General features: G+C 39.7%; 2 protein-coding genes across 3 annotated transcripts in view; one reads left to right on the forward strand and one right to left on the reverse strand.

The window, feature by feature from the left end:
• Nucleotides 1-3,036: 3,036 nt before the first annotated feature.
• Nucleotides 3,037-15,099, reverse strand: KIAA1143 (KIAA1143 ortholog). Its single transcript, XM_002199068.7, has 3 exons — nt 14,935-15,099; nt 13,338-13,494; nt 3,037-5,432 (listed from the first exon to the last, which is right to left on the reverse strand). The coding sequence occupies exons 1-3, from the start codon at nt 15,040-15,042 to the stop codon at nt 5,221-5,223; spliced, it is 477 nt and encodes a 158-aa protein (XP_002199104.1). The 5' UTR covers nt 15,043-15,099; the 3' UTR covers nt 3,037-5,220.
• The window catches only part of KIF15 (kinesin family member 15), a 33,954-nt gene continuing 29,386 nt past the window's right edge, over nt 15,081-19,648 (forward strand). Inside the window, exons 1-4 of one of the 2 annotated variants that reach the window (XM_030265150.4) lie at nt 15,081-15,213; nt 16,745-16,787; nt 17,984-18,167; nt 19,310-19,386. In XM_030265150.4, the coding sequence (XP_030121010.4) occupies nt 15,081-15,213; nt 16,745-16,787; nt 17,984-18,167; nt 19,310-19,386 (437 nt within the window). The remainder of the gene's footprint in view (nt 15,214-16,744; nt 16,788-17,983; nt 18,168-19,309; nt 19,387-19,648) is intronic. The other variant, XM_072925817.1, reaches the window with a different exon arrangement.

The following is a 19,648-nucleotide window of genomic DNA, read 5'->3' on the forward strand; positions in this document are numbered from 1 at the left end:
ATAAGAGGGAAAGAACTGCTTTACCAGCTGTTCCTTTACCTTCAACAGAAAATACACTAACAGTGAGGTAAATAAGAGTAAAATTCAATCTTGTGTCATTTTCCTAGCTGGTCCCATTCATTTTCCCCAGGAGGAAGTTACTTCCCAGAGGCTGCCTCTGAGATTTCATAGGTTCTCAGTATCTTGAGGAAGTCTATAGGAGGCTGCAGTCACATATAACCTATGGTGTGTCTCTCCTGGTTTTAGTGGCTATTTTTGTTACTGCTGCATGTGAAATGCTCTCAAGGAAGTGGGGCAGAAGAGAAGATCTCCAACATGAAAAATGTCTTTGCAAATTAGTACCTTGTTCTAGGAATGGGAATAAAGGGATGATAGTGAAGATGCAACTGATACACCAGCCTTTCTGTTTGCTGAATGCACAAAGGACTGATTTATGGCATCTTGCCACAGGATAGCCTATAGGTTATTAACCAACCTCAATGGACAAACACTTGCTGAGGCTGCACATCATACCTCGTGTGCTGCACAAAAGGTAATGACTCATCTCCAAGCAAGCCTGATGTCCTTGAGAAGGCAGCTGGCTCTGCACAGCCAAGTGAAGCATTACTTAGTTAATACACTACAGCATAAGGGAAACAAGCAGCTGAAACGATGACATTGCTGCTTCCTGCTTCATTTTAAATCTGCAGCTTCCTAACAGGATTATATACTGAAGCACTGTAAAAAAGAACATTAAGTCCTGTGATGAAACTTAAAAATGTGTAATTAAAACCGCTAAATACAGGCTTCTTGTGCTCAGTGTCTGCAAAACACAGCCTTTGATCCTCCAAATGATATTTCTAGGAAAAGTTCTGGACAAAAAAAAAGCTATCAGAATATAATTCTGACTCATCCCTTCCTCTTTAGGCCAATGAGATGAACTTTTTCAGTACAACAAATTTGCTTTTATTTCAGAAATACAATCAAAGGTATGAACTCCTGGGCCACCTGCCCACACGCGCATTTTCTTGTTTATCTATCAAGAATGTAGCATTCTTGATGATTCACCTTGATTCCTATCATTTAGAGAAAAATCCTGGTTCCTCAAAAGAAATTAAGGTGACAGAGCATCTCACCTCTCCTACTGACATCCAAGCACATTTGCAGTGTAAAAAGCCTCCATTATAAGCATCTGCTGCTGCAATGCTACTACAGTTCACCAGATTTGTTGCATCCCACTGCTCAGCTAATACCAACAATAAATGTTTTAGTCTTAATGAACTGGGAAATTTCAAGTATTTTATTAACAGAAACAGTACAAGATTCCCATATGAGGTAACTGGCCTCATCTGACCAAGACTTCTCTGTTGGGTAAGAAGCCTCAGCTATTCTCACCTTGCTCCTCCAGCACTGCTCTCACGTTTAACTTGGCAAACTCCGTGAGAAAAATAAAGGCATATACATTCTCCACTACAGGAGAGGAAAAGGACAGGGAATGGGGGCAAGCAAGAGCAAGAGAAAAAGAAAACCCAGAAAAATTGTCCTTTCCTCATGTTCCTTAGCCTCATGTTCCATGTACTTCGTTTTTTTGCTTCCCCTTTATAAGAAAGTTGTGAATATTATTTTCCCAGGGTCCATTAGGACAGGTGATTGCTTAAGAGTTTCACATTTCTTTCCTAAGTGAACAAGTAATTGCTCTCTTTAACCACAGGTTTCATGGGAGTTGATTGTGTGTGTGATTTTCCTGGTGTGTCATGGTAAAAACACTGAATTTTCACATGACTACCTGATTAAAATGCTTTTGTGTATCACTCACACCTCTTAATAAATCTATTCAATTAGTTATTGTTGGGTGAACTGGTAGCAAAATACAATGAATACAAAGGTCTTCTCCTGGTCAGAGCACTACAAGTCAGTCGGAATAAAGGAAAGAAACTGGGTTCCCTATCCAACTTTCTTTCCCTTGCTGTGTTGCCTAAACAACAACATACCTTTTATTATTTCCAAGTAAATTCAATTCAATTATTTGCATTCCAGACATCTGTCATGAGGTTGTAGAGTAAGAAGCATGATTAACCAAAAGTACCACATTCAATAAGTACTACACTCAAAACTTTAAGGTAACCCTCCCTTTACTGGACTTCAGTCTCCCAAGTCTTTCACTAAAAATGCTAACTTTTGTTTAAATGCAATTACTATCCATAACTAAACAAGATCTCAATCTTATTTTGAACAGGCCAGATCAACTGCATATTTGTGAGGAATTCTCTAATTTTATGGTAAAATCAAATGCCCTCTGGTCCTTGGCAAGCATTTATCTCAATGGCCAGGTCTCCTTAAACTGCCTCACAGCTCAAGTTATGAGCTTCCAGGTTGTGCAAGAAAAATGTATGCAAATATATTTCTGTACTGACAAACAGAATCAGAAAAGTTTAAGTAAGCAGCCAATGGTTAATTCATTCTTTCAGATGAGTCTCAGGAAGTCAGAGTATTTACTCCATTGTTGACATATGCCCAAATTCTCCCTTTGTATGCTGGAATGCTACAAGATTACTCATGGGTGTGTATGTATGTATTGGTATATATTCTTTAACGGATTCAAACAACAATACAAAATAAATGGATATACTAATTCCTGGGAACCTTTGGTTTTGTACTTGTTCTTTAAATTTCTTCTTCTTTTATATGTAGAGAATACAGACCAATTATGTATTTACAAATGTAGCATGTCCTCATGGGAATAATGAGGTTGTCACACAGCATCTCTCTCACAATTCTAATACAAGACCAGTGCAACAAGACTTTAATACCCATTTATAGGTCTGGTTTCAATTTTCTGAAAGGACAACAGATCTATTCATTTTCAAAATCAGGGTAACATGTACTCCCACAAACAGTGCAAAACAGTGTGCAGACTTGCATCTGATGTTATGCTGCAGGAAGCTGGTGTGTAGGCAGACAGGCAGGTACAGGAGGCTCCATTATCAGAAGGGAAAAAAATCCCATTCTTGTACTGAAATTTTAATTAAAATATCTTTGAACCACTTCAAAGAAAACTTAAAATTTAAAACTTAAATTTATTGTTTACTACCAGATGAATAAACTAAAACAAGCTGTTTCACACAGCAACTTGAAATTTGCTCCTTGATGAAGCTTTACAGGCCAAATAATTTCAAATGTCCTGTCACACAGCAGAACTGGTTTCATATGGTTACAGAATACACCATACACCCAAATAATTTCAAAGTCACAAGTCACATTCCTACCACTTTGTTCTCTAAAATCCCATCAGCTCTCAGTGTCATTTCTGTCCTGTTACAGAAAAGATGTTGAAATGGACACTCTCTACCCCCATCTGGACAAGATTTTTACTTTCCCTTTAAGACCTGGGGATCAGAAGCAGAACCAGAGGGTCTTGCCCCAGGTTCATGGAGGCAGAAGATGCCAGGATCCCTTTAAAATTATGACAACACTCACACAGGCCTCTCTTTTGTTCCCACTAGCTACTGAGAAGCTGAGGCAGTGGAAGGCAGAAGCTCCTCTTTGGTTTTGGTCTGAACCAGGGCAGACCTTCTTTTCTGACCTTTTTTCCTTCCTTTTTCATTGCTGTCACCTGGGATGGCCAGCCATGGCACCACAGTGGGAAAAACAGAACAGGCTCCTGCTCCATACAGTCACTCCAGCTCCCCAGCAATGCTCAGATGCAGTGGGAAGGTGTGGAGCCTGGGCTGCCCCAGGCATCTGCCTGTCATCTTCTGCTGAGGAGGAGGCCAAGTTCCTCCATGAGTTCCAGCCACCGCTGTTGATGGAGCTGCTGCTGCTGCTGGGAGAGAGACCCCGTCTGGTGATGTGGAGCAAATGGATCAGCAGCATTTGACTGGATTTGGAGTCCAGGTTTCTTTTTGTTTTGTCCTTGTTCCTTGCTGGTCGTTATTTGGAAAAGAGGGACTTTCATAATCACAGAGTTTCAGATGCTGTGGTGGTTTTTTTCTCTCTAATCAACACATGGTTAGGAGAAGGGGCTTCTCCACCAGCTTATCTTTGTCCCCTGAACCATGTGGTCTTCTACGGAGGCTAACATTTCTGGGGAGGGGTTTCTCTGCCATCGTGTTTTCTTTGTTCCCAAGCAGTCCGTGGGATTCAGCACTTCGTATCTAGTGACGATTACCATTATCCTGCCTGTTACTGCTTCATTTTTTAGTAAACTTTTCTTTTTTCACTTATATGTTCTTTCATCTCTGCTTATCGGTGAAAGGGAAGCAGTTAAAATTAAAAGGGGCAGTAATTCATTTTGGAGCGTCTGCCCTGGAAACTGTCTTAAACCAAGACACACATAGCTATAGTGTTTCTTGGCTTAAATTTCCTGTTTACAACTTCCCCCCTACTTGAAGAATACTTAATTAATGCTTTTCCACAGCTTAAAGATGAAATACAGTTTTTAAACAAGCTGAGATCCCAAATAATTATGAACATGTAAGTTGTTAACTGGAACAAATACACTTTAAAAAAAAGCCCCAAAACACCATCAAACCACTGAGTCCATCAGTGTCAAAACCAAAATGCACACTCTCCAATGATTTAGGCTTCTTTTGCATTAGTTGATACCATCAACTAGAATGAAAATCTCTATATCTTGCTATTACAACCAATTCAAATGAATTTGATGTTTCTTAGACTACATTCACCAAAGACGGGATCAAGACTACATGAATTTTGCAAATGCAGCCTCTAGCCTTTAGCAAATTTATTGCAAGGCTCTGCAAGAGCTAATCTTGCAAATCACAAATGCGAAGGTTGTGCTAACTTTTGTCAAGCTGTGAGACAGAAAACTTCAGTCTCTGTTTCACAGCAATGAAGTGTCTCTCTTTTGAATGTCAATTATAACAGGTAAAAACCACACAATTGTCAACTAAGGCTATTCAATACAGACAAAATACATTTTAGTAATGGAGGGCATTTTAAAATTGGTTGAAAATTTGTAAGCTGAATATATACAGGTATAATTTGCTACTCATTTGTGACCTCAAATAGCTTTTACATACATGGTTAAATTCTCTTAAAATTAAGACATGACATACAGTTGCAACCAAATGCATAGACTTAGCTCATGCTAATTTTATATAATATTTCTCTAGTTGGACTATAACAAAGTAAGAGAAGACTCACACCATGCTTCAATTCCTATGAAGGCTCTCAGTGTTAGTCTCTAGATGGGCAGTAAAGCATAAAAAAATACAACCCCTAATCATCATTTTCCTCATCATCAAATGAGAGAAGACTGCTGTTTTTTACTTGCTTAGCTGTACTCTGAGAAGTAGTTGCTTCCCTTTTAGTTTTATTTGCTTCTTTCATCTTCTTACTTGAACTTACATTGAAGTCCAAACACTTCTCTGATGAACGTTTGACTGGTTTCCTGAACATAATTTTTCCATCAGCGGGTTCTGGTTCATCATCTGTAATAAAGAGAGTAAAGTCAGAACTCATCTGCATATGTTCACAAACACATACAGGTCTCGAACCAAAATCAGTAAGACCTCTGAGAGAATACAACAATCCTGAAAATGTACTTTTTTGCCATAAACTCTATATCAATGAATGTCCTTCATGTACACACACCTGCTCCATGTCAGCCGGCCCTTGAAGAAAATCCTCCTGCAGCTCCTACTGGAAATGGGGTTTCACTAACCAGAGCTCTAACTTAGAAGAGACTGCAAGCAGTAGAGCTTTTCCCTCACATTCCACTCACATCCACTTACCAAAATGGAGAGGACAACTTCACAGGATCCTCTCACTCTGCTTCAGTGTTTGTAAAATTCATGACAACGAATGCACTTATTTCAGAATTATGGCATCTCTTTAAATAACAAAATGGCACGTATACAAGAAAACCTTTTTTCTCTAATATATTCTGTCCTGCTGAGACAGCTGAAAAGATCACATGGTAATAAATGTCCCCTTTATTATCATAATGAATGAAAGTTTCAGGGTTTCTTTGTATCTGCAAGATCACCCAACTATTCCAACTAATTTTGCTCTAGTGCATGCAGAAGAGAGGAGCAGACAACAATCTTGAAAACAGGATAAGTCCCTTCCATGATTATCAGGCAGAGTGGGAAATCTACTGCATAAGTAACAGCATCAGGGCAGTAGTTCTGGAAGATGAAGTGTAATGTAAAGTTGTGAATCAGACACAAAGGTTCATGCTGCAGTAGCTTGCAATTTTTATAATGTATATGTGACAGAATGTTAAGGAGCCATAGGTTCTGTACAAGATACTTTTCCTAAATTACTTTTGTGAAATTCATTACTCAACAGAAATGTGTTTGACAAGATTATGTGCTATTTAATTAAAACCAATAAATAACTTTTCTCTTTAGCACAAATTCTTTCCTCAGTATATCAGCACTACGGCAGAAGACTTAACATTTCAGTGTTATCTACACAGCACTAGCTGAAATTCTCTTCAGTGCATTCTCAAAACAATACAACTAATAAATCCGGTATCTTAAGGGCTGTCTGGTACAAATGAAGACATCAACTTTAGCGGGAAATTTCACTTAGAATGCCTTAAGTTTCAGAGACCCTCTTAAAGAAGAAGCCTAGCTTGAAAAAGTAGGCACCAATTTTGTCAATGGCTTCTACGGAATGCATACTTCCAAAATGTACATATGGTGATGAGCTGGAGCACAAGTCCTGAGGGACCTGGGTTGTCCAGCCTGGAGAAACGGAGCTCCAGGGAGATCTCATTTCTCTCTCTCTCTCTGCAACTGCCTGAAAGGAGGCTGTAGTGAGGTAGGCACCAGTCTCTTCTCCCAAGTAACAACAGGACAAGAAACGGCCACACGGGAGAGTTTAGATTGCATACCAAGAAAAATTTCTTCACTGTCAGAGTGGTCAGGCACTGGAACAAGTTGTCCAGGCAAGTAGTGGAAAAAGCATCCCTTGCAGTGTTCAAAGAACGTGTAGCATTTGGGGACACGGTTTAGTGGCATCAAAGCAATGCAAAGTTAATAAGTGGGGCTCCAGGGATCCTAGAGGTCTTTCCCCAACAAGAAAATACTACTATGTAGAAAATAACTAACCAGGTCTGGGGGAAAATACTTAATTTGTGGCACATTAGAAAAGCATTACAGTTACAAGGAATTAGCAGCAATAATAAATTGTAGTTATGAAAAGCATAGTTCTCAATGGATCCATTGTGAACTCTGCACAGAGAGCTTAATTGTTTAGATGCTGTTTAGATGTTTAGGAAGTGCCTACAGTAAATTCTGGGAGGGAAAATAGAACTCCTGAAAGCATATAATATCTAATGAATCAGAATGCACTATGCATCCTTTTTCTCAGAAGTTGGGCCTCCATTTTTGGGCTAAGAAGTTTAATAGCAAATTATATCCCTTACTAATTGTTGCATAACTACAATGTTTATTTGGAAATGGAGATCTTTTAATTTAAACAAGATCTGAGACACAATCTAAGCCAAATTCTGAAAAAAAAAAATCTATCTATGAAGAGAACTTCCCTTATGTGCAGACACAACTATGTGCTGTATACAGTACCATTACTGGTGTGGAAATGATGCAACCAGCTACTGGATAAGCATGAGGAGCAAAAAAATCATACCCCCATTGGATACTCTAACAAATGGATTATTACATTTTCTTAGAGTGGTAAATTTGAAAACCTAACCCCTAAAACTACAGTTCAATGCATATCCATAAAAGAAAACAGATTAACAGCTACATAGTTGTAATCCATGGAAAAAGAGAAGACAGAAATTTTAATTTTACTCACAACTGGCCTGCTACCCACATTGTGAACTGCACAAAATAATTTCATTTTGCCAACCAGATGAAGAAACCGATAAGTATCTTTGCAATATGAATTTAAATATGTAATAAGCTAAGGGCACAAACAGCAAAGCTCAAAAACACCACCAAAATGGCAACTAGCTCAGCTCTGGCTTCCAGGGCTACAATAGTATTCACAGGTCATTCCGTATCAAAGGAAATTATTTTAGCTCTTGGCGTGGTTAAATACTGTAAAAATTTCATTATATGCTCAAGGACATTCCTTTCAGCAGGAAGCCCAGGCCAGCTTCAGAGAGCAGTGTGTGTTGGCAGTGCTTGACAAAGAATGAAGCAGATAAGGAAACACAGTAGGCCTAGCCTACATGTGGATAGAGTGAGGACAGACTACACTTTTTGAAAAAATTCAATGAGGCAGTTCAAGGAATTTGTGTTGATGTGTTAAGATTGTCTTTTTCAGCTGGTAAAATGACTTCACTTTATCCTTTGTAATTTCACCAGGTTCTTATGTGTCAGCTATCTTTTTTGTTGTCATCAAAGACCTACAAAAAACTGACTTGTACTAAGCAATGCAAAAAAAAAAAAATAATAAAGAAACAATCTCAGTGTTGGTAGTTTTTAAAACAGGGTCCCAATAAAAGATTCTGTTAGTATTACGAAGTATGGAAAGTGGGATTTGTGGTAAGCACACTGAAACACATGAAGTAAAATACATAAAAGCACTACAGGAGAAATAATAAAATCCACTTCTCAAAAATAAGTCAAAAACTACACTAGCAGTTCAAATTCCCACTGTTATTAGTCATTGCTGCTTTTTACCTGGATCACACACCACTGGTTGACCAACATGAGCACAGTCAGATGTTGAACTGAAAACTTAATTCACAAGTGACATCAATTTAAGAAACCACAAAATCAGAAATTTCTTCTTTTCTTTTAATTTCAAGGTATATATTAAAATAAAAGTAGAAATGAGAGCCTGAAAATGAAATACTGCTTCTCAGTTTAAATGCTTTTTTATTTAGTAATAATTTGTGTAGTTAGCACCACTTTTCAGCAGTTCCTGTTCACGTATGTCACTGAGGCAACAACAGGAAACACAAGTGCCACCAAACTGCCAGGAGCAACAGGAGGAACAGTGGAACCCATATAGATCTATTCAAAGATAGGAGGTTAGGAAAAAAATTACAATAACCTGGCAAATTTCTTAATGGTTTCTAGAGTTAGAAGTTCAGGTCAAACATTTCAGATGCTCCTTCCAGTGTTTTCTGGCCATCCATTCTCTATCCATGCCTTTGGAAGTGTTTATTCCAGGAATTTAGCACACTGGTGGTTTGAAGATAAGTAGGTCGCTCTTGCTCCATAGTCAGTTTCAATTGTTTATGAGAACACTTGGGAAAGTTTTCCTTACTTAAAAACTGCGAAGTTAGTTTTGATTTAGGTTCCTGCTATTTCACATATATGTGAAATATTTCGTATTTAATAGAGCAGCATTACCTCTGTGAGATGTATCTGATATTATCAGCTGCTTAAATCAGAACACTCTGTGCTTATGCAGAAAGGACTCCAATAGCCAAGACAGCAAGGACTGTATTCTCCTTGCCTCTTCTCTCTACTGTCCTTCCCCAGAACCCAGCATATAGAATGAAACAAGAAAAATATTACAAGGCTTTGAATAAGAAAGGCTACCTTTGTCAAATTTGGTCATCTGCATATGTCAGAGTGTCCCAGAGGCCACAGAAGTAGAAAAATAGCAGGAAAAAAAATCTATTTCATAGACTATAATGAATGCTGAGATAAATTATCTTGCAGTAATTAATGTATTTTCTTTTGTGCAAATTTAATTTCTCATAAGACCATTTTTCTTTGTCTCTGAACCAACAGCGACAATTTAAAAAATTATGCATAAAACACTAAGCAAAATCACTGCTGATAAACAAACTATTTTTTTTAAAAAGCCTCTGAGTCTCTGCTCCATGGAAAAAAATATTTCAATATAGAATGGTGTCATCTAAGAAAGGTTTGGTCCTAAATAAAAAAGATCCCTGTGACTCTACTTGCAAAAGCCAACAGAAAAGCTAGGATTTGCTCTGCCTTAGGAAGCAATTAAGTGCAGCTAGGACATTAATCAGCTGGCTTTGCCACAATAATGCAAAAATGTTACTCATCTATAAAAGAAAATTCAAGTCATAGGAACATCTGGTATCTAAAATTAAAAATAAACAAAACCAAAACAACAAAAGCTGTAGCCACGTCAAAATGGTTATAGAAGAAAACAAAGGATAAAGTATGTAATTGAGATATGGAAAATTCTGGAGTAATATCACAATCCTAAACCTGAAGACAAGGTCCTTCAAATGAGGACAATCACTACAATATAAGGGAAAAGATGGCAGAACCACAAAACTGAGTACTTCCCAAGTTTTGAAAAACTGTTTGTATCCACAACAGATAGTTAGTAGCACATTTCTTAGGCTCTACCAAAGTGCCTCAGCACTGATGCATGCTGGCAAGGAAGATTATCAGTTGGGAAATTTACTTTCCTATTACCTTTTTAGCTTCATGTAATTTCACTAACAATCTGATTTGCAACTATATAACAAGGTCTAGTAACTATTAAATTAATTTGACTTTCAACTCTGGGATTAAAATCAAAGCAACCAAGTCATGCAGCACCAAATTTTCTTTATACTTCCCTTTCTCAGAATTGACAGCAAAAATATTAAAATAAATTCTCATGTTACTCAAAACTCTCTTTATTAAACTGGAAGTAAACAGCTGTCTAAATACCTGCCTCAGATTAGAAATCAAAATTTAAACCTAGAGGTCAGACTGACAGTGCAAAAATGGCCCAAAATGCAAAAAAGCCTTCAGCAAGTTGTACCATAGTCACACTCACCTCCCTTTGTTGGAAATTTCACACTGGGTTACCTCCATAGCAGAGAAACACAGTAGTGCTTACCCTGTTTATTCCCATAAGCCATAAAAAGGAAAAGAACACCAAGACCTCATATTAACTGCAAAGGCAGATGAATGAATAGTAACACAATAATGCAGAACAGAGGGCAGCAGTCCCCAACACTCCTGCTACCTACTTCTGTGGATTTTTTCCTCCAAATGCAAGCTATTACGGAAGGGCTGAAGGGGTAATAAGCAGAGGTGACAAAGTCCTACAGGGACTCAATACTGCCATCCTCACTACATACAATTATGTCTTAGGAATGTCTTTTTCCACCAAGTTCAGTCACTCTATTCAAATACACTTCCATTTCACACTGTGTATTCAGCTTGGTAGCTCTTTTGGACTTTTTTCACAGCATGGACTCCACCTCAATAGATTCTCATGGACAACTACTTCTTTTTGCCCAGCTTTACAAAATCATTTTTCCTCCTACTGTGATCACTCAAAGTTCAAGTTGCTTATGTGAAAAGGAAGCCAATGCTCAAAAAGAACCATGATATTTCTTTCCAATAAGTTGAAACTTCTCCCAATACTAGGACGGTGAAAAGAAATTTTGTGATGACTTTAGAAACTGCGACACCAAAGCTGAGTATATTTTCTCAGAGGAGTTCAAGTCAAATACCTGCTTAGTCCTAACAAATACATATCTACCTGCAGAAAATAGGATGTGGTTTATTTAGTTTCAAGCTAACCTACATTATTAAAAATTAAGATTTCTCATCAGTCTGCATTTCAAAAAATATAAGATTCCCAATAGATTTTCTCCCACTTCTGTTACCCACTTCTCCATTTATACCATTTGAATTTTAACACATACATCTACGAAGATTAGCATGAACCTGAATTTTCAAATCCAAATGGCAGACTAAGAGAGAAGCCATGGATGTCCGATTGACAGCTATGTGCTAGGCCTCACAGTGTGCTCTAAATTCAATTGGCAGCTTTTTTAAATAGCCATAATGGCTAACCACAGAAGACGTCCAGTTTCTATGATTCACCTTTCTATTTTATACTTGTGGGGTTCCAGTTCCTATATTCTTCGTTGTCAAGACATTTCCACTAGAGACAACAGAAGCTACATTCAATTTGTCAGGTCTTCTGTCAGCAAAAGATAAAGCTACATTTCATCACACAGGGTGTGATGACTGAAGCTTCTGGACGCTCAAAGCACTTAATGTCAATCATAGCTGAATGATGAATACTGAAAGAAATTCTTAACATAACTGTATCCATCAGCTGTAGTTTCTCATCTTTACTGTGAAACTGCAGCAGCCCCTCCAACACCACTTCCATCTTTCCATTCTGTGTAATTCTTTGTGGCAGTGTGGCAGTCCTAGGGTGAATTTATGAGGTTTATATCCCCAGTCATCTGCTCTGCTTATGCTGGATATTATATTCTGTGCCTTCAAGACTGGTTCTGAGAGCAAAGGCAGGGAGAAGAAGCATGGAGTTTGTTATCAGAAACTGTATTCCTCCTCCACATGCTGCACTGGATTGTTCTGGCATGGACAGAGCAGAACAGATCCCTCCTTTGCTTTTTAGTTTAGTTTAGCTAGCTGAGGCAGGGAAGTTTTCACTGAACTGTCTTTTCTTTCCCTTTTCTTAGAACTGTTTGAACCTGCTCCGGACTGGGGACCTGGGGAGCACCAAGAGGTCTCACTTTGTGGCCATCAGGCCTTCTCTGGGCAGCAGCCTTTCCCAGTGCCGGAGGGACTGATAACAGAGCAACCACCCCCAGGAGACACTTTCTGAATTTGTCATCTCTTCAGAGCAGCAAATGAGTTTTGTCATCTGGTATTGTTCATTTTTTGTGCTGGGGAGTGCTTTGCCTGTTAAATAAACAGGTTCTTTCCACTTCTCTCCACAGAAATTTTTCCCAAACTGGTTGGGGGGAGTTTGCTTTCTGAAGTGGGGGGCCTTTTTGGAGGTTTTCTCCCAAATTTGCCCTAAACCAGGACACAGAGAAACATTTTTTTTCTGGACCTTGCTGGGTTTTGGAACTATTGTATCATCTGTCTATCTTGCTTAATATATTTGCAAGTCACAACACATACTGGGGTTGATTTTAAACAAGTAATCACGCGGACCAGTCAGGCAAGAGAACGTGTTCCCAAGCCATGCATCTGCAATTCTTTCCACCAAAGCACAGACCTGAATCCCTCTGCCCTGACACTCTCCTTCACGCACTCATACAATTAGCTTTTCAACATCCACTCCACTGTCAAATTTGGTTGAACTAGTCAATGAGTTAAAAAATTATCACAAGTGATGTCAAAAGACTGTGCACCAGAAGAATACAACAAAAAATTAATTTACAAAAATACAAAAAAAATTCATTTAAGGGAGTATTTAGAGGGAGGATGGTGCATAATCAAGAAGCACAGAACCACACCATTATAAAAAGCCAGACAGCCTGAATATGTACTTAATGACTTGAGATTAGGAACTAGAAGTACAAATTATTTAGGTGAAAAATTCAGAACTAATCAAAGGTAGTATTAAACAGTAGAAAACTGAGCAAGTATCAGACTCGCTTTTGTGGGTTATCTCTTTGACTACACAAAGCAAGAAATTAGTAGTTTGAAATTCACCTGATTCTTTTGACTTTAAGGCCTCTTTGATTTGCTGTTTAATTTTCATTGCTTCTTCTGCAGTCAAGTCCCCTTTTTTCAGTGTCACCACTTGAGGCTGCTCATCTTCCTTGTCACTGCCATTGTCACTGTCATCAGCAAGTGGAAGCTGCTCTCTCTGGACAAGAGAGAAATAAAAGCCATTCTGATCATCACTCCAGTTGTGGGTCAGTACTCCTTGGTTTCACTTTTGTAGAAAGGTTATTGAGGAGACTTGGCATAGCTGCCAGTGCCAGGCCCTCCCAACACACGTTGTCCAAAGGACATTCCAACTCTATCACTCAGACACGGCTTCCTATTGAAAACGTTAGCATGGGAGTACGGGCTTCTTCAATTAGAGACCAGAAGGAACTTGGAAAGCAAGAAATTAATTATTTTTCTTCACCATCTTGACTGTGCAGCACAATCTGCTGTACAATTTAAGGTCCAAATTTGAACCCTCCATGCTGTACTCAAAGCAGCACAAAGGGAAATGTGGGTCCATGGTGGCTGGGTTATTAAACCCGGCTAAACAAATCACTGTAAGCAGCACTGACACAAGGAAGAACATGCTCCTGTTTCTGCTCTCTCTGACTTGTGCACTGGGGCAGAAGAATCAATTGGGGTAATTTTTTATTTTTTTTAAATACACCTTCTGGCATGGAAACCTCAGTGCAGCAACCTGAAGTTTGGCAATATTAGAGAACCTGAAAACTTCATATTTTAAGTATAGACAGTATTACTGTAATCTACTGAATATGTGTGTATATATATGTATAAAACGATATGTTCATTTCTTAAGATACCCTGTAAAATACTATTTAGAGGGAAATAGATATTAAATCACACTGGAAGCAGAAAAAAACCTGTGCCTTAGGAAAGGCTGCCTTTTAACAAGCTGGCTCAGACCCTACCGCCCCGGCCCTGCCTTTCCAGCCATCACAACACAGTTCATGACCGTGGACTTACAGCAAGATGTTTTAGGTTGGGAGAGACCTTATAGATCATCCAGTTCCAACCCTCTCGCCGCGGACAAGGCACCTCCCACTAGGCCAGGCTGCTCAGAGTGCTATCCTGAACAGTTCCAGGGATGATCCACAATGAACTCTAGGCAACCTGTCTCACCACCCTCACAGTCAAGAACTTTTTTCCACATACAGAACCTAAATTTCCCCTCTTTCAGTTCGAACCCATCTTAACTCCTTTACGATCTTTTGTTTTACAGTACTTTTAGAACATTTTTTTCCACACCGCGCTCCTCCTGCACTGCCCTGGGCTCTTTAAAGTCCGGTTCAAGCTCGGACATCAGCGCTGTTCCCTCCGCGTCCCCACAGGCCTCGGGCACGGAGAGGCTGGAGCAAGGCTCCGCACGGCCGCCACCGCAGCCTTGCAGTTGTTCTGATCCGCCAACACACAAGCAAAACCAAGTTACACATACGATTTTAGTTACAGAACCCTGGAGTGCTGCTGCTTCCCCACCGCCCACTAGGCCAGAAGGCAGGGAGAGGGGATCAAGGTTCGGGAAGCGCCGGGAAGCGCCAGGAAGCGGGGGCTGCCCCCTCCCAGCCGCGGGCGTTACCTTGGTGTCCACCGTGGGGCCCTCCCGGTACCCGACCCGCTGCTTGAAGCGGCTGAGGAAGGCGGGCTCGGCGGGCCGCACGTACGACACCTGGTTCCTCTTGCTCATGGCCGCCGCCGCCGCCGCCGCGCGCGCTTCCGGGCGACATGGCGGCGGCCGCGCCGGGCTCGGCAGGGGGCGGGGCCGCTCCGCTGAGCGCCAAATTCGAAGGCGCCGCCATTTTGGAGCGGCGGGCGGGAGTTGCCGGGCTCGGCGCGGCCATGGCTCCCGGCGTGAGAGGTGAGAGGGAGCGGCTGGGAAGGGGCCTGGGGATGTGCCCTCGGTTCAGGGAGGAGGCGGGGGTACCGGGGGACGGCTCTGCCCGGGAGACCTGCGCTGTCCCGTGCCCTGGCGGGGCATCACCATGGGGCCCGGTGCCCCTTGGTGCTCCGGGGCGTTCAGAGCGCTGCCCCGGTGTTGTCGGGGTACCTGGGAGTCGGCCCTTTCCCAGAATTACAGAATCAGCTGAGTCCGAAGGGACCCACAGGATCATGGAGTCCAGCTCCTGGCCGTGCACAGCACCATCCCCAGCAATCACACCGTGTGCCCGAGAGCATTGTCCAAACGCTTCTTGAGCTCTGTCAGGCTCGGTGCTGTGACCGCTTCCCTGGGGTGCCTGTTCCAGTGCCCAGCCACCCTCTGAGTGAAGAGCCTTTTTCTAATAGCCAGCCCAAACCTCCGTTTACACAATTTCAGGCTAGTCCCAGGGCTGTGCAAGTACCTATCCGTCCGATTTCAGTTTTTAACTGCACTCCTTTCCTTGAAAACGTGTGCAATTGAAGAATAAATTACTTAATTAGAATTTAAAATATTTCTCAGATGTTGAGTAAGTCAAAACAGCACGTATAAAGCTCATGCAGCAGCAGGATATTTAGGTAGTATGAATGTCAAAGAGAAGGTAGGCATCTTGCATATTATTGTTCGTTCTGCTGTTAAAGGTGATCCTCCTACAAAAAAACCTGTGTGCTTTTAAGGATTTTGTAAATACTTTATTATTGGAATATTTTGAGGCATTGTCTTTCATTGTTATTTTTCTTATTTTCTAAATACAGTTTTGTTAATTAATGTTTTGACTATATTATGTACTTTGATGTCAGATTAAGTAAAAATTAAGTCACTTTATTTACCTATGGGGTAATACGTGCTGTCACCTTGAAATCTGAAGCTGTGCAAAATGAGCCTCACTCACACAATCAGTGTGGTTGGAAAAGACCTCTGAGATCATGGAATACAACCTATGACTGACCAACACCTTGTCAACCAGGCAGTGGCACTGGGTGGTATTCCAAACACCTCCAGGCATGGCAACTCCAGTACCTCCCTGGGCAGCCCATTCCAATATCTAATTAGCCTTTCAGTGAAGACATTCCTCCTGATGTCCAGTCTGAACCTCCTCTGGCACAGCTTGAGGCTGGGTCCTCTTGTCCTGTCATGTGGGAGAAGAGTGTGACCCCAGTCTCCTTCCAGGCAGTTATAGAGTGATGAGGTCTCCCAGAGCCTCCTTTTTGCCAGATTAACAAATGGCACATTGCTAATGTTCACATTAAAGGACTGGAGCTTTCTCTTCCTCTGTAAAAAACTGAAATCTTTCTGCCAAATGAAGATAATTACAAAATATTTTAATGCAGTTCTGTTCATGCATAAAACAGGTATTTATAAGGCTCTCCATTTATTTCCCTCTGTACTGCCTACAGTATTTTCTATTTAAGTGAGGAGTTTTGAGCAGTAATTTTATTTTAATTTTTGTGTGTCTCTCTCTTTTCTTTTATAGGAGATCTGCGTGACTCTTCAATATCTTCGTTGAACTCAGCTAGGTAAAATAATATTGGCCAGTTCCCATATATTTTTAATCACATTGCACAGAAAGTGCAAACAAAGCCTAGCATAACTTTGTGAGATGATTTGAAGCTTTTTATTTCAATCTTTACCTGCCTAAGATTGCTGTCTTTCTCTCCTAATATCCTTACAGGCTTTAAAAATAATGTACTCATAATAAAACTGTTACACTGAGATGTTGGGTTCCTCTTGTAATGCTATCATGCAATAAATTTTCATTTCTCCACTAATTCCGCAGCTGAGCTCTAGAGTTTATATGAAGAACTATCCCACTAGGAACTTCAGTCCTGTGAGGGAGCCCTAAAGTAAAACAAAAGCCAAAAAGCCCTCCTCCAAGTGTAAACTGTGCCACAACTCAGAATAATGTTATACAAAGAAAACACATTTGGCAAATTTATTTGGTGTGTCTTAAATCCAGTATAACATCTTCCCTTTCTCAGCTGCTGCTTATGTTCTGAACCCTTTTCTCTGTCACTACCCAACTGCACACTTCGTTCATGAAGACCCTTCCCCACTTTTAAAACTGTTCTTCTCTCTTGTCACGAAAAGTAATAATAGCAGTTACAACACCCTCCTGCTAAAACTTTTGGAACAGAATGAAGTAAAGTAAATGCAAGTTTGCTACCACTTCATGTAAGAATTTAATTCTTTAGTATTTTATGGGTGTATTGGTATTTACGGCAGAACTCTTCAGAGCCTAAATGTAAGTCATGCACAGCTACTTATTAAAGATAATAAATGTGATGGAATTGGTTAGGGATATTTTAGATGCAGGAACTTGCTATGCTTTATTTGATTAATTGATCAAGAATTGATTCTTTTTCCCCTTCTTGTGAGCACCAAAGAAAAATGCTAACAACTTTTTTGCTGGCCCGTAGCATTATCTGATCCATTGGTCCATTAAAGCTTCCAGGAGTAAGAAGGGCATCTCATGTTCACTGTGCAATGTGCTCTTTTAGAGGTAAAGCTAGGTGCCACAGCAGTGAATTGCATGTAACTGCATGTTTTTTTTTTAATCTGCCACATTTTTACTTCTATTGTTTCTGTCTACAAGTAGTATGATTTTCCTACAGACCTTTGTAAGGCTTCATATGCTTCATCTGATTGTTGCAATTTAATTTTATCAGACATCTGATCTATTTGGAAGTAATCTAATGCATTAACATTTATTTAGTGTTGAAGGTGATGCCATCAAAGTTTTTGTAAGGGTGCGTCCCCCTTCGGACAGAACTGCATTAACTGATGGAGATCATGGCCTGTGTTTATCTGTCCTTTCATCAAATACCATCCGCCTGCACTCAAAGCCTGAGCCAAAGATCTTCACTTTTGATTATGTTGCAAATATGGAAACAACACAGGTAATAATTTCCAGAATCTCATAATTACTGCTGTTGTCACCCAAGTTTTGGCAACTACTATGCTAAGCCTTTCCAAAGACGTAGTGCATTAAGTCTAATTTTTTGTAGTGGTCCGGTTAGAAATACATTGTTATAGTATACAATGCTGCATTAAATTCTGCTCTCTAACAGTTTTGATGTGATTTTTTTTAGCTGTTTTTTTTCTGTAATTGGAGTTTGAATTAAAATTCAAGGTTTTGTTTGTAAACATTATGGTAACACCATAGAGAGAAAAGAAACCTGCTTATTGAGACAAATGTATAAAACTAACTGGCAGTCAGTCGCTGATATTAAGATGTGATATCACAGAATATGCTGAATTGGAAGGGACTCAGAAGGATCATCAAATTCAACTCCTGGCCCTGCACATTTATATTTAAAGAACTTCAGAGTTTATATTCTGTTTACAGTATCTCCTTCTATTTTTGCCTTTTAAAAGTAGCATTTAAATGGATGCATTGATCACCTGGGACATGTAACACTGGAAAGAAAATCCTTCAATTTAATTTCTATAATAGGGTGATTGACATTCTGAACATAATTTTAATTCTGCTAGGATTCCCAATTGCATTTAAATTCTGTTAAAAAACAAACAAACAAAACAAAACCTCCCAAAAACTTCACCTGCTCTAGGCTCTTCTTGCAGATCTAAGAGAAAAATGTGAAGATAGATGAGACTAAATTGTGCAGGTCTTTTGAATGTGCCACTCCACAGTGGCAAATGTTAAAAGCTAGATTTTATAAGTGTCACAGGCACCTGGCCTACTGATAGTAAAAACTGCATAACATAATCAAGACCAATGGATCAAAATTATTATTATTATTATTATTATTATTATGTATTTTGAAGCTGTTACTATGATGCTGATTTTTATTATTTCTCTTTGAGTTTATCAAGAAATACAATTTTTTCAGAGAGAGCGATTTATGTCACAAAGACTTAGCATGTATCATTTTGCTGTGAGAATTCCAGGGTTTATTGTACATGTCTAACATTAAGGAATGCATCCATTTTATACTATAAAGTTATGCCATAGGAAACACTGATATAACAGATACTTAAACAGGTAGTGCCAACTGCTTTCTCTTTCCCTTGTCCCCAGGAGTCTGTGTTCTCAAGTGTGGCTAAAAACATTGTCGAGTCTTGTATGAATGGCTACAATGGAACCATCTTTGCATAGTAAGTGATTTCATATCAATTACAGTAATTTCATAGCAATGGTGACATTTAAGGAGATCGCGCTAATAAGCAGTTGGGGTTTTAAGAGCCAGAGCCTGCCTGATGTTACAGTAAACTTTAAAAGTCCTTCCTTGCTGCAGCACAGCAAGTAATGGTTCTTGCAGTATTGGATGGTACTCCTTGCCCCTCTTTTGGAGGAATCTGTATGTAGGTGTTATGCTTTTAACACTTAAGGCTAATAATGCGGATGTAAACTCATTTA

This window comes from Taeniopygia guttata, chromosome 2, assembly GCF_048771995.1.
Source record: "Taeniopygia guttata chromosome 2, bTaeGut7.mat, whole genome shotgun sequence".
Taxonomy (NCBI): domain Eukaryota; kingdom Metazoa; phylum Chordata; class Aves; order Passeriformes; family Estrildidae; genus Taeniopygia; species Taeniopygia guttata.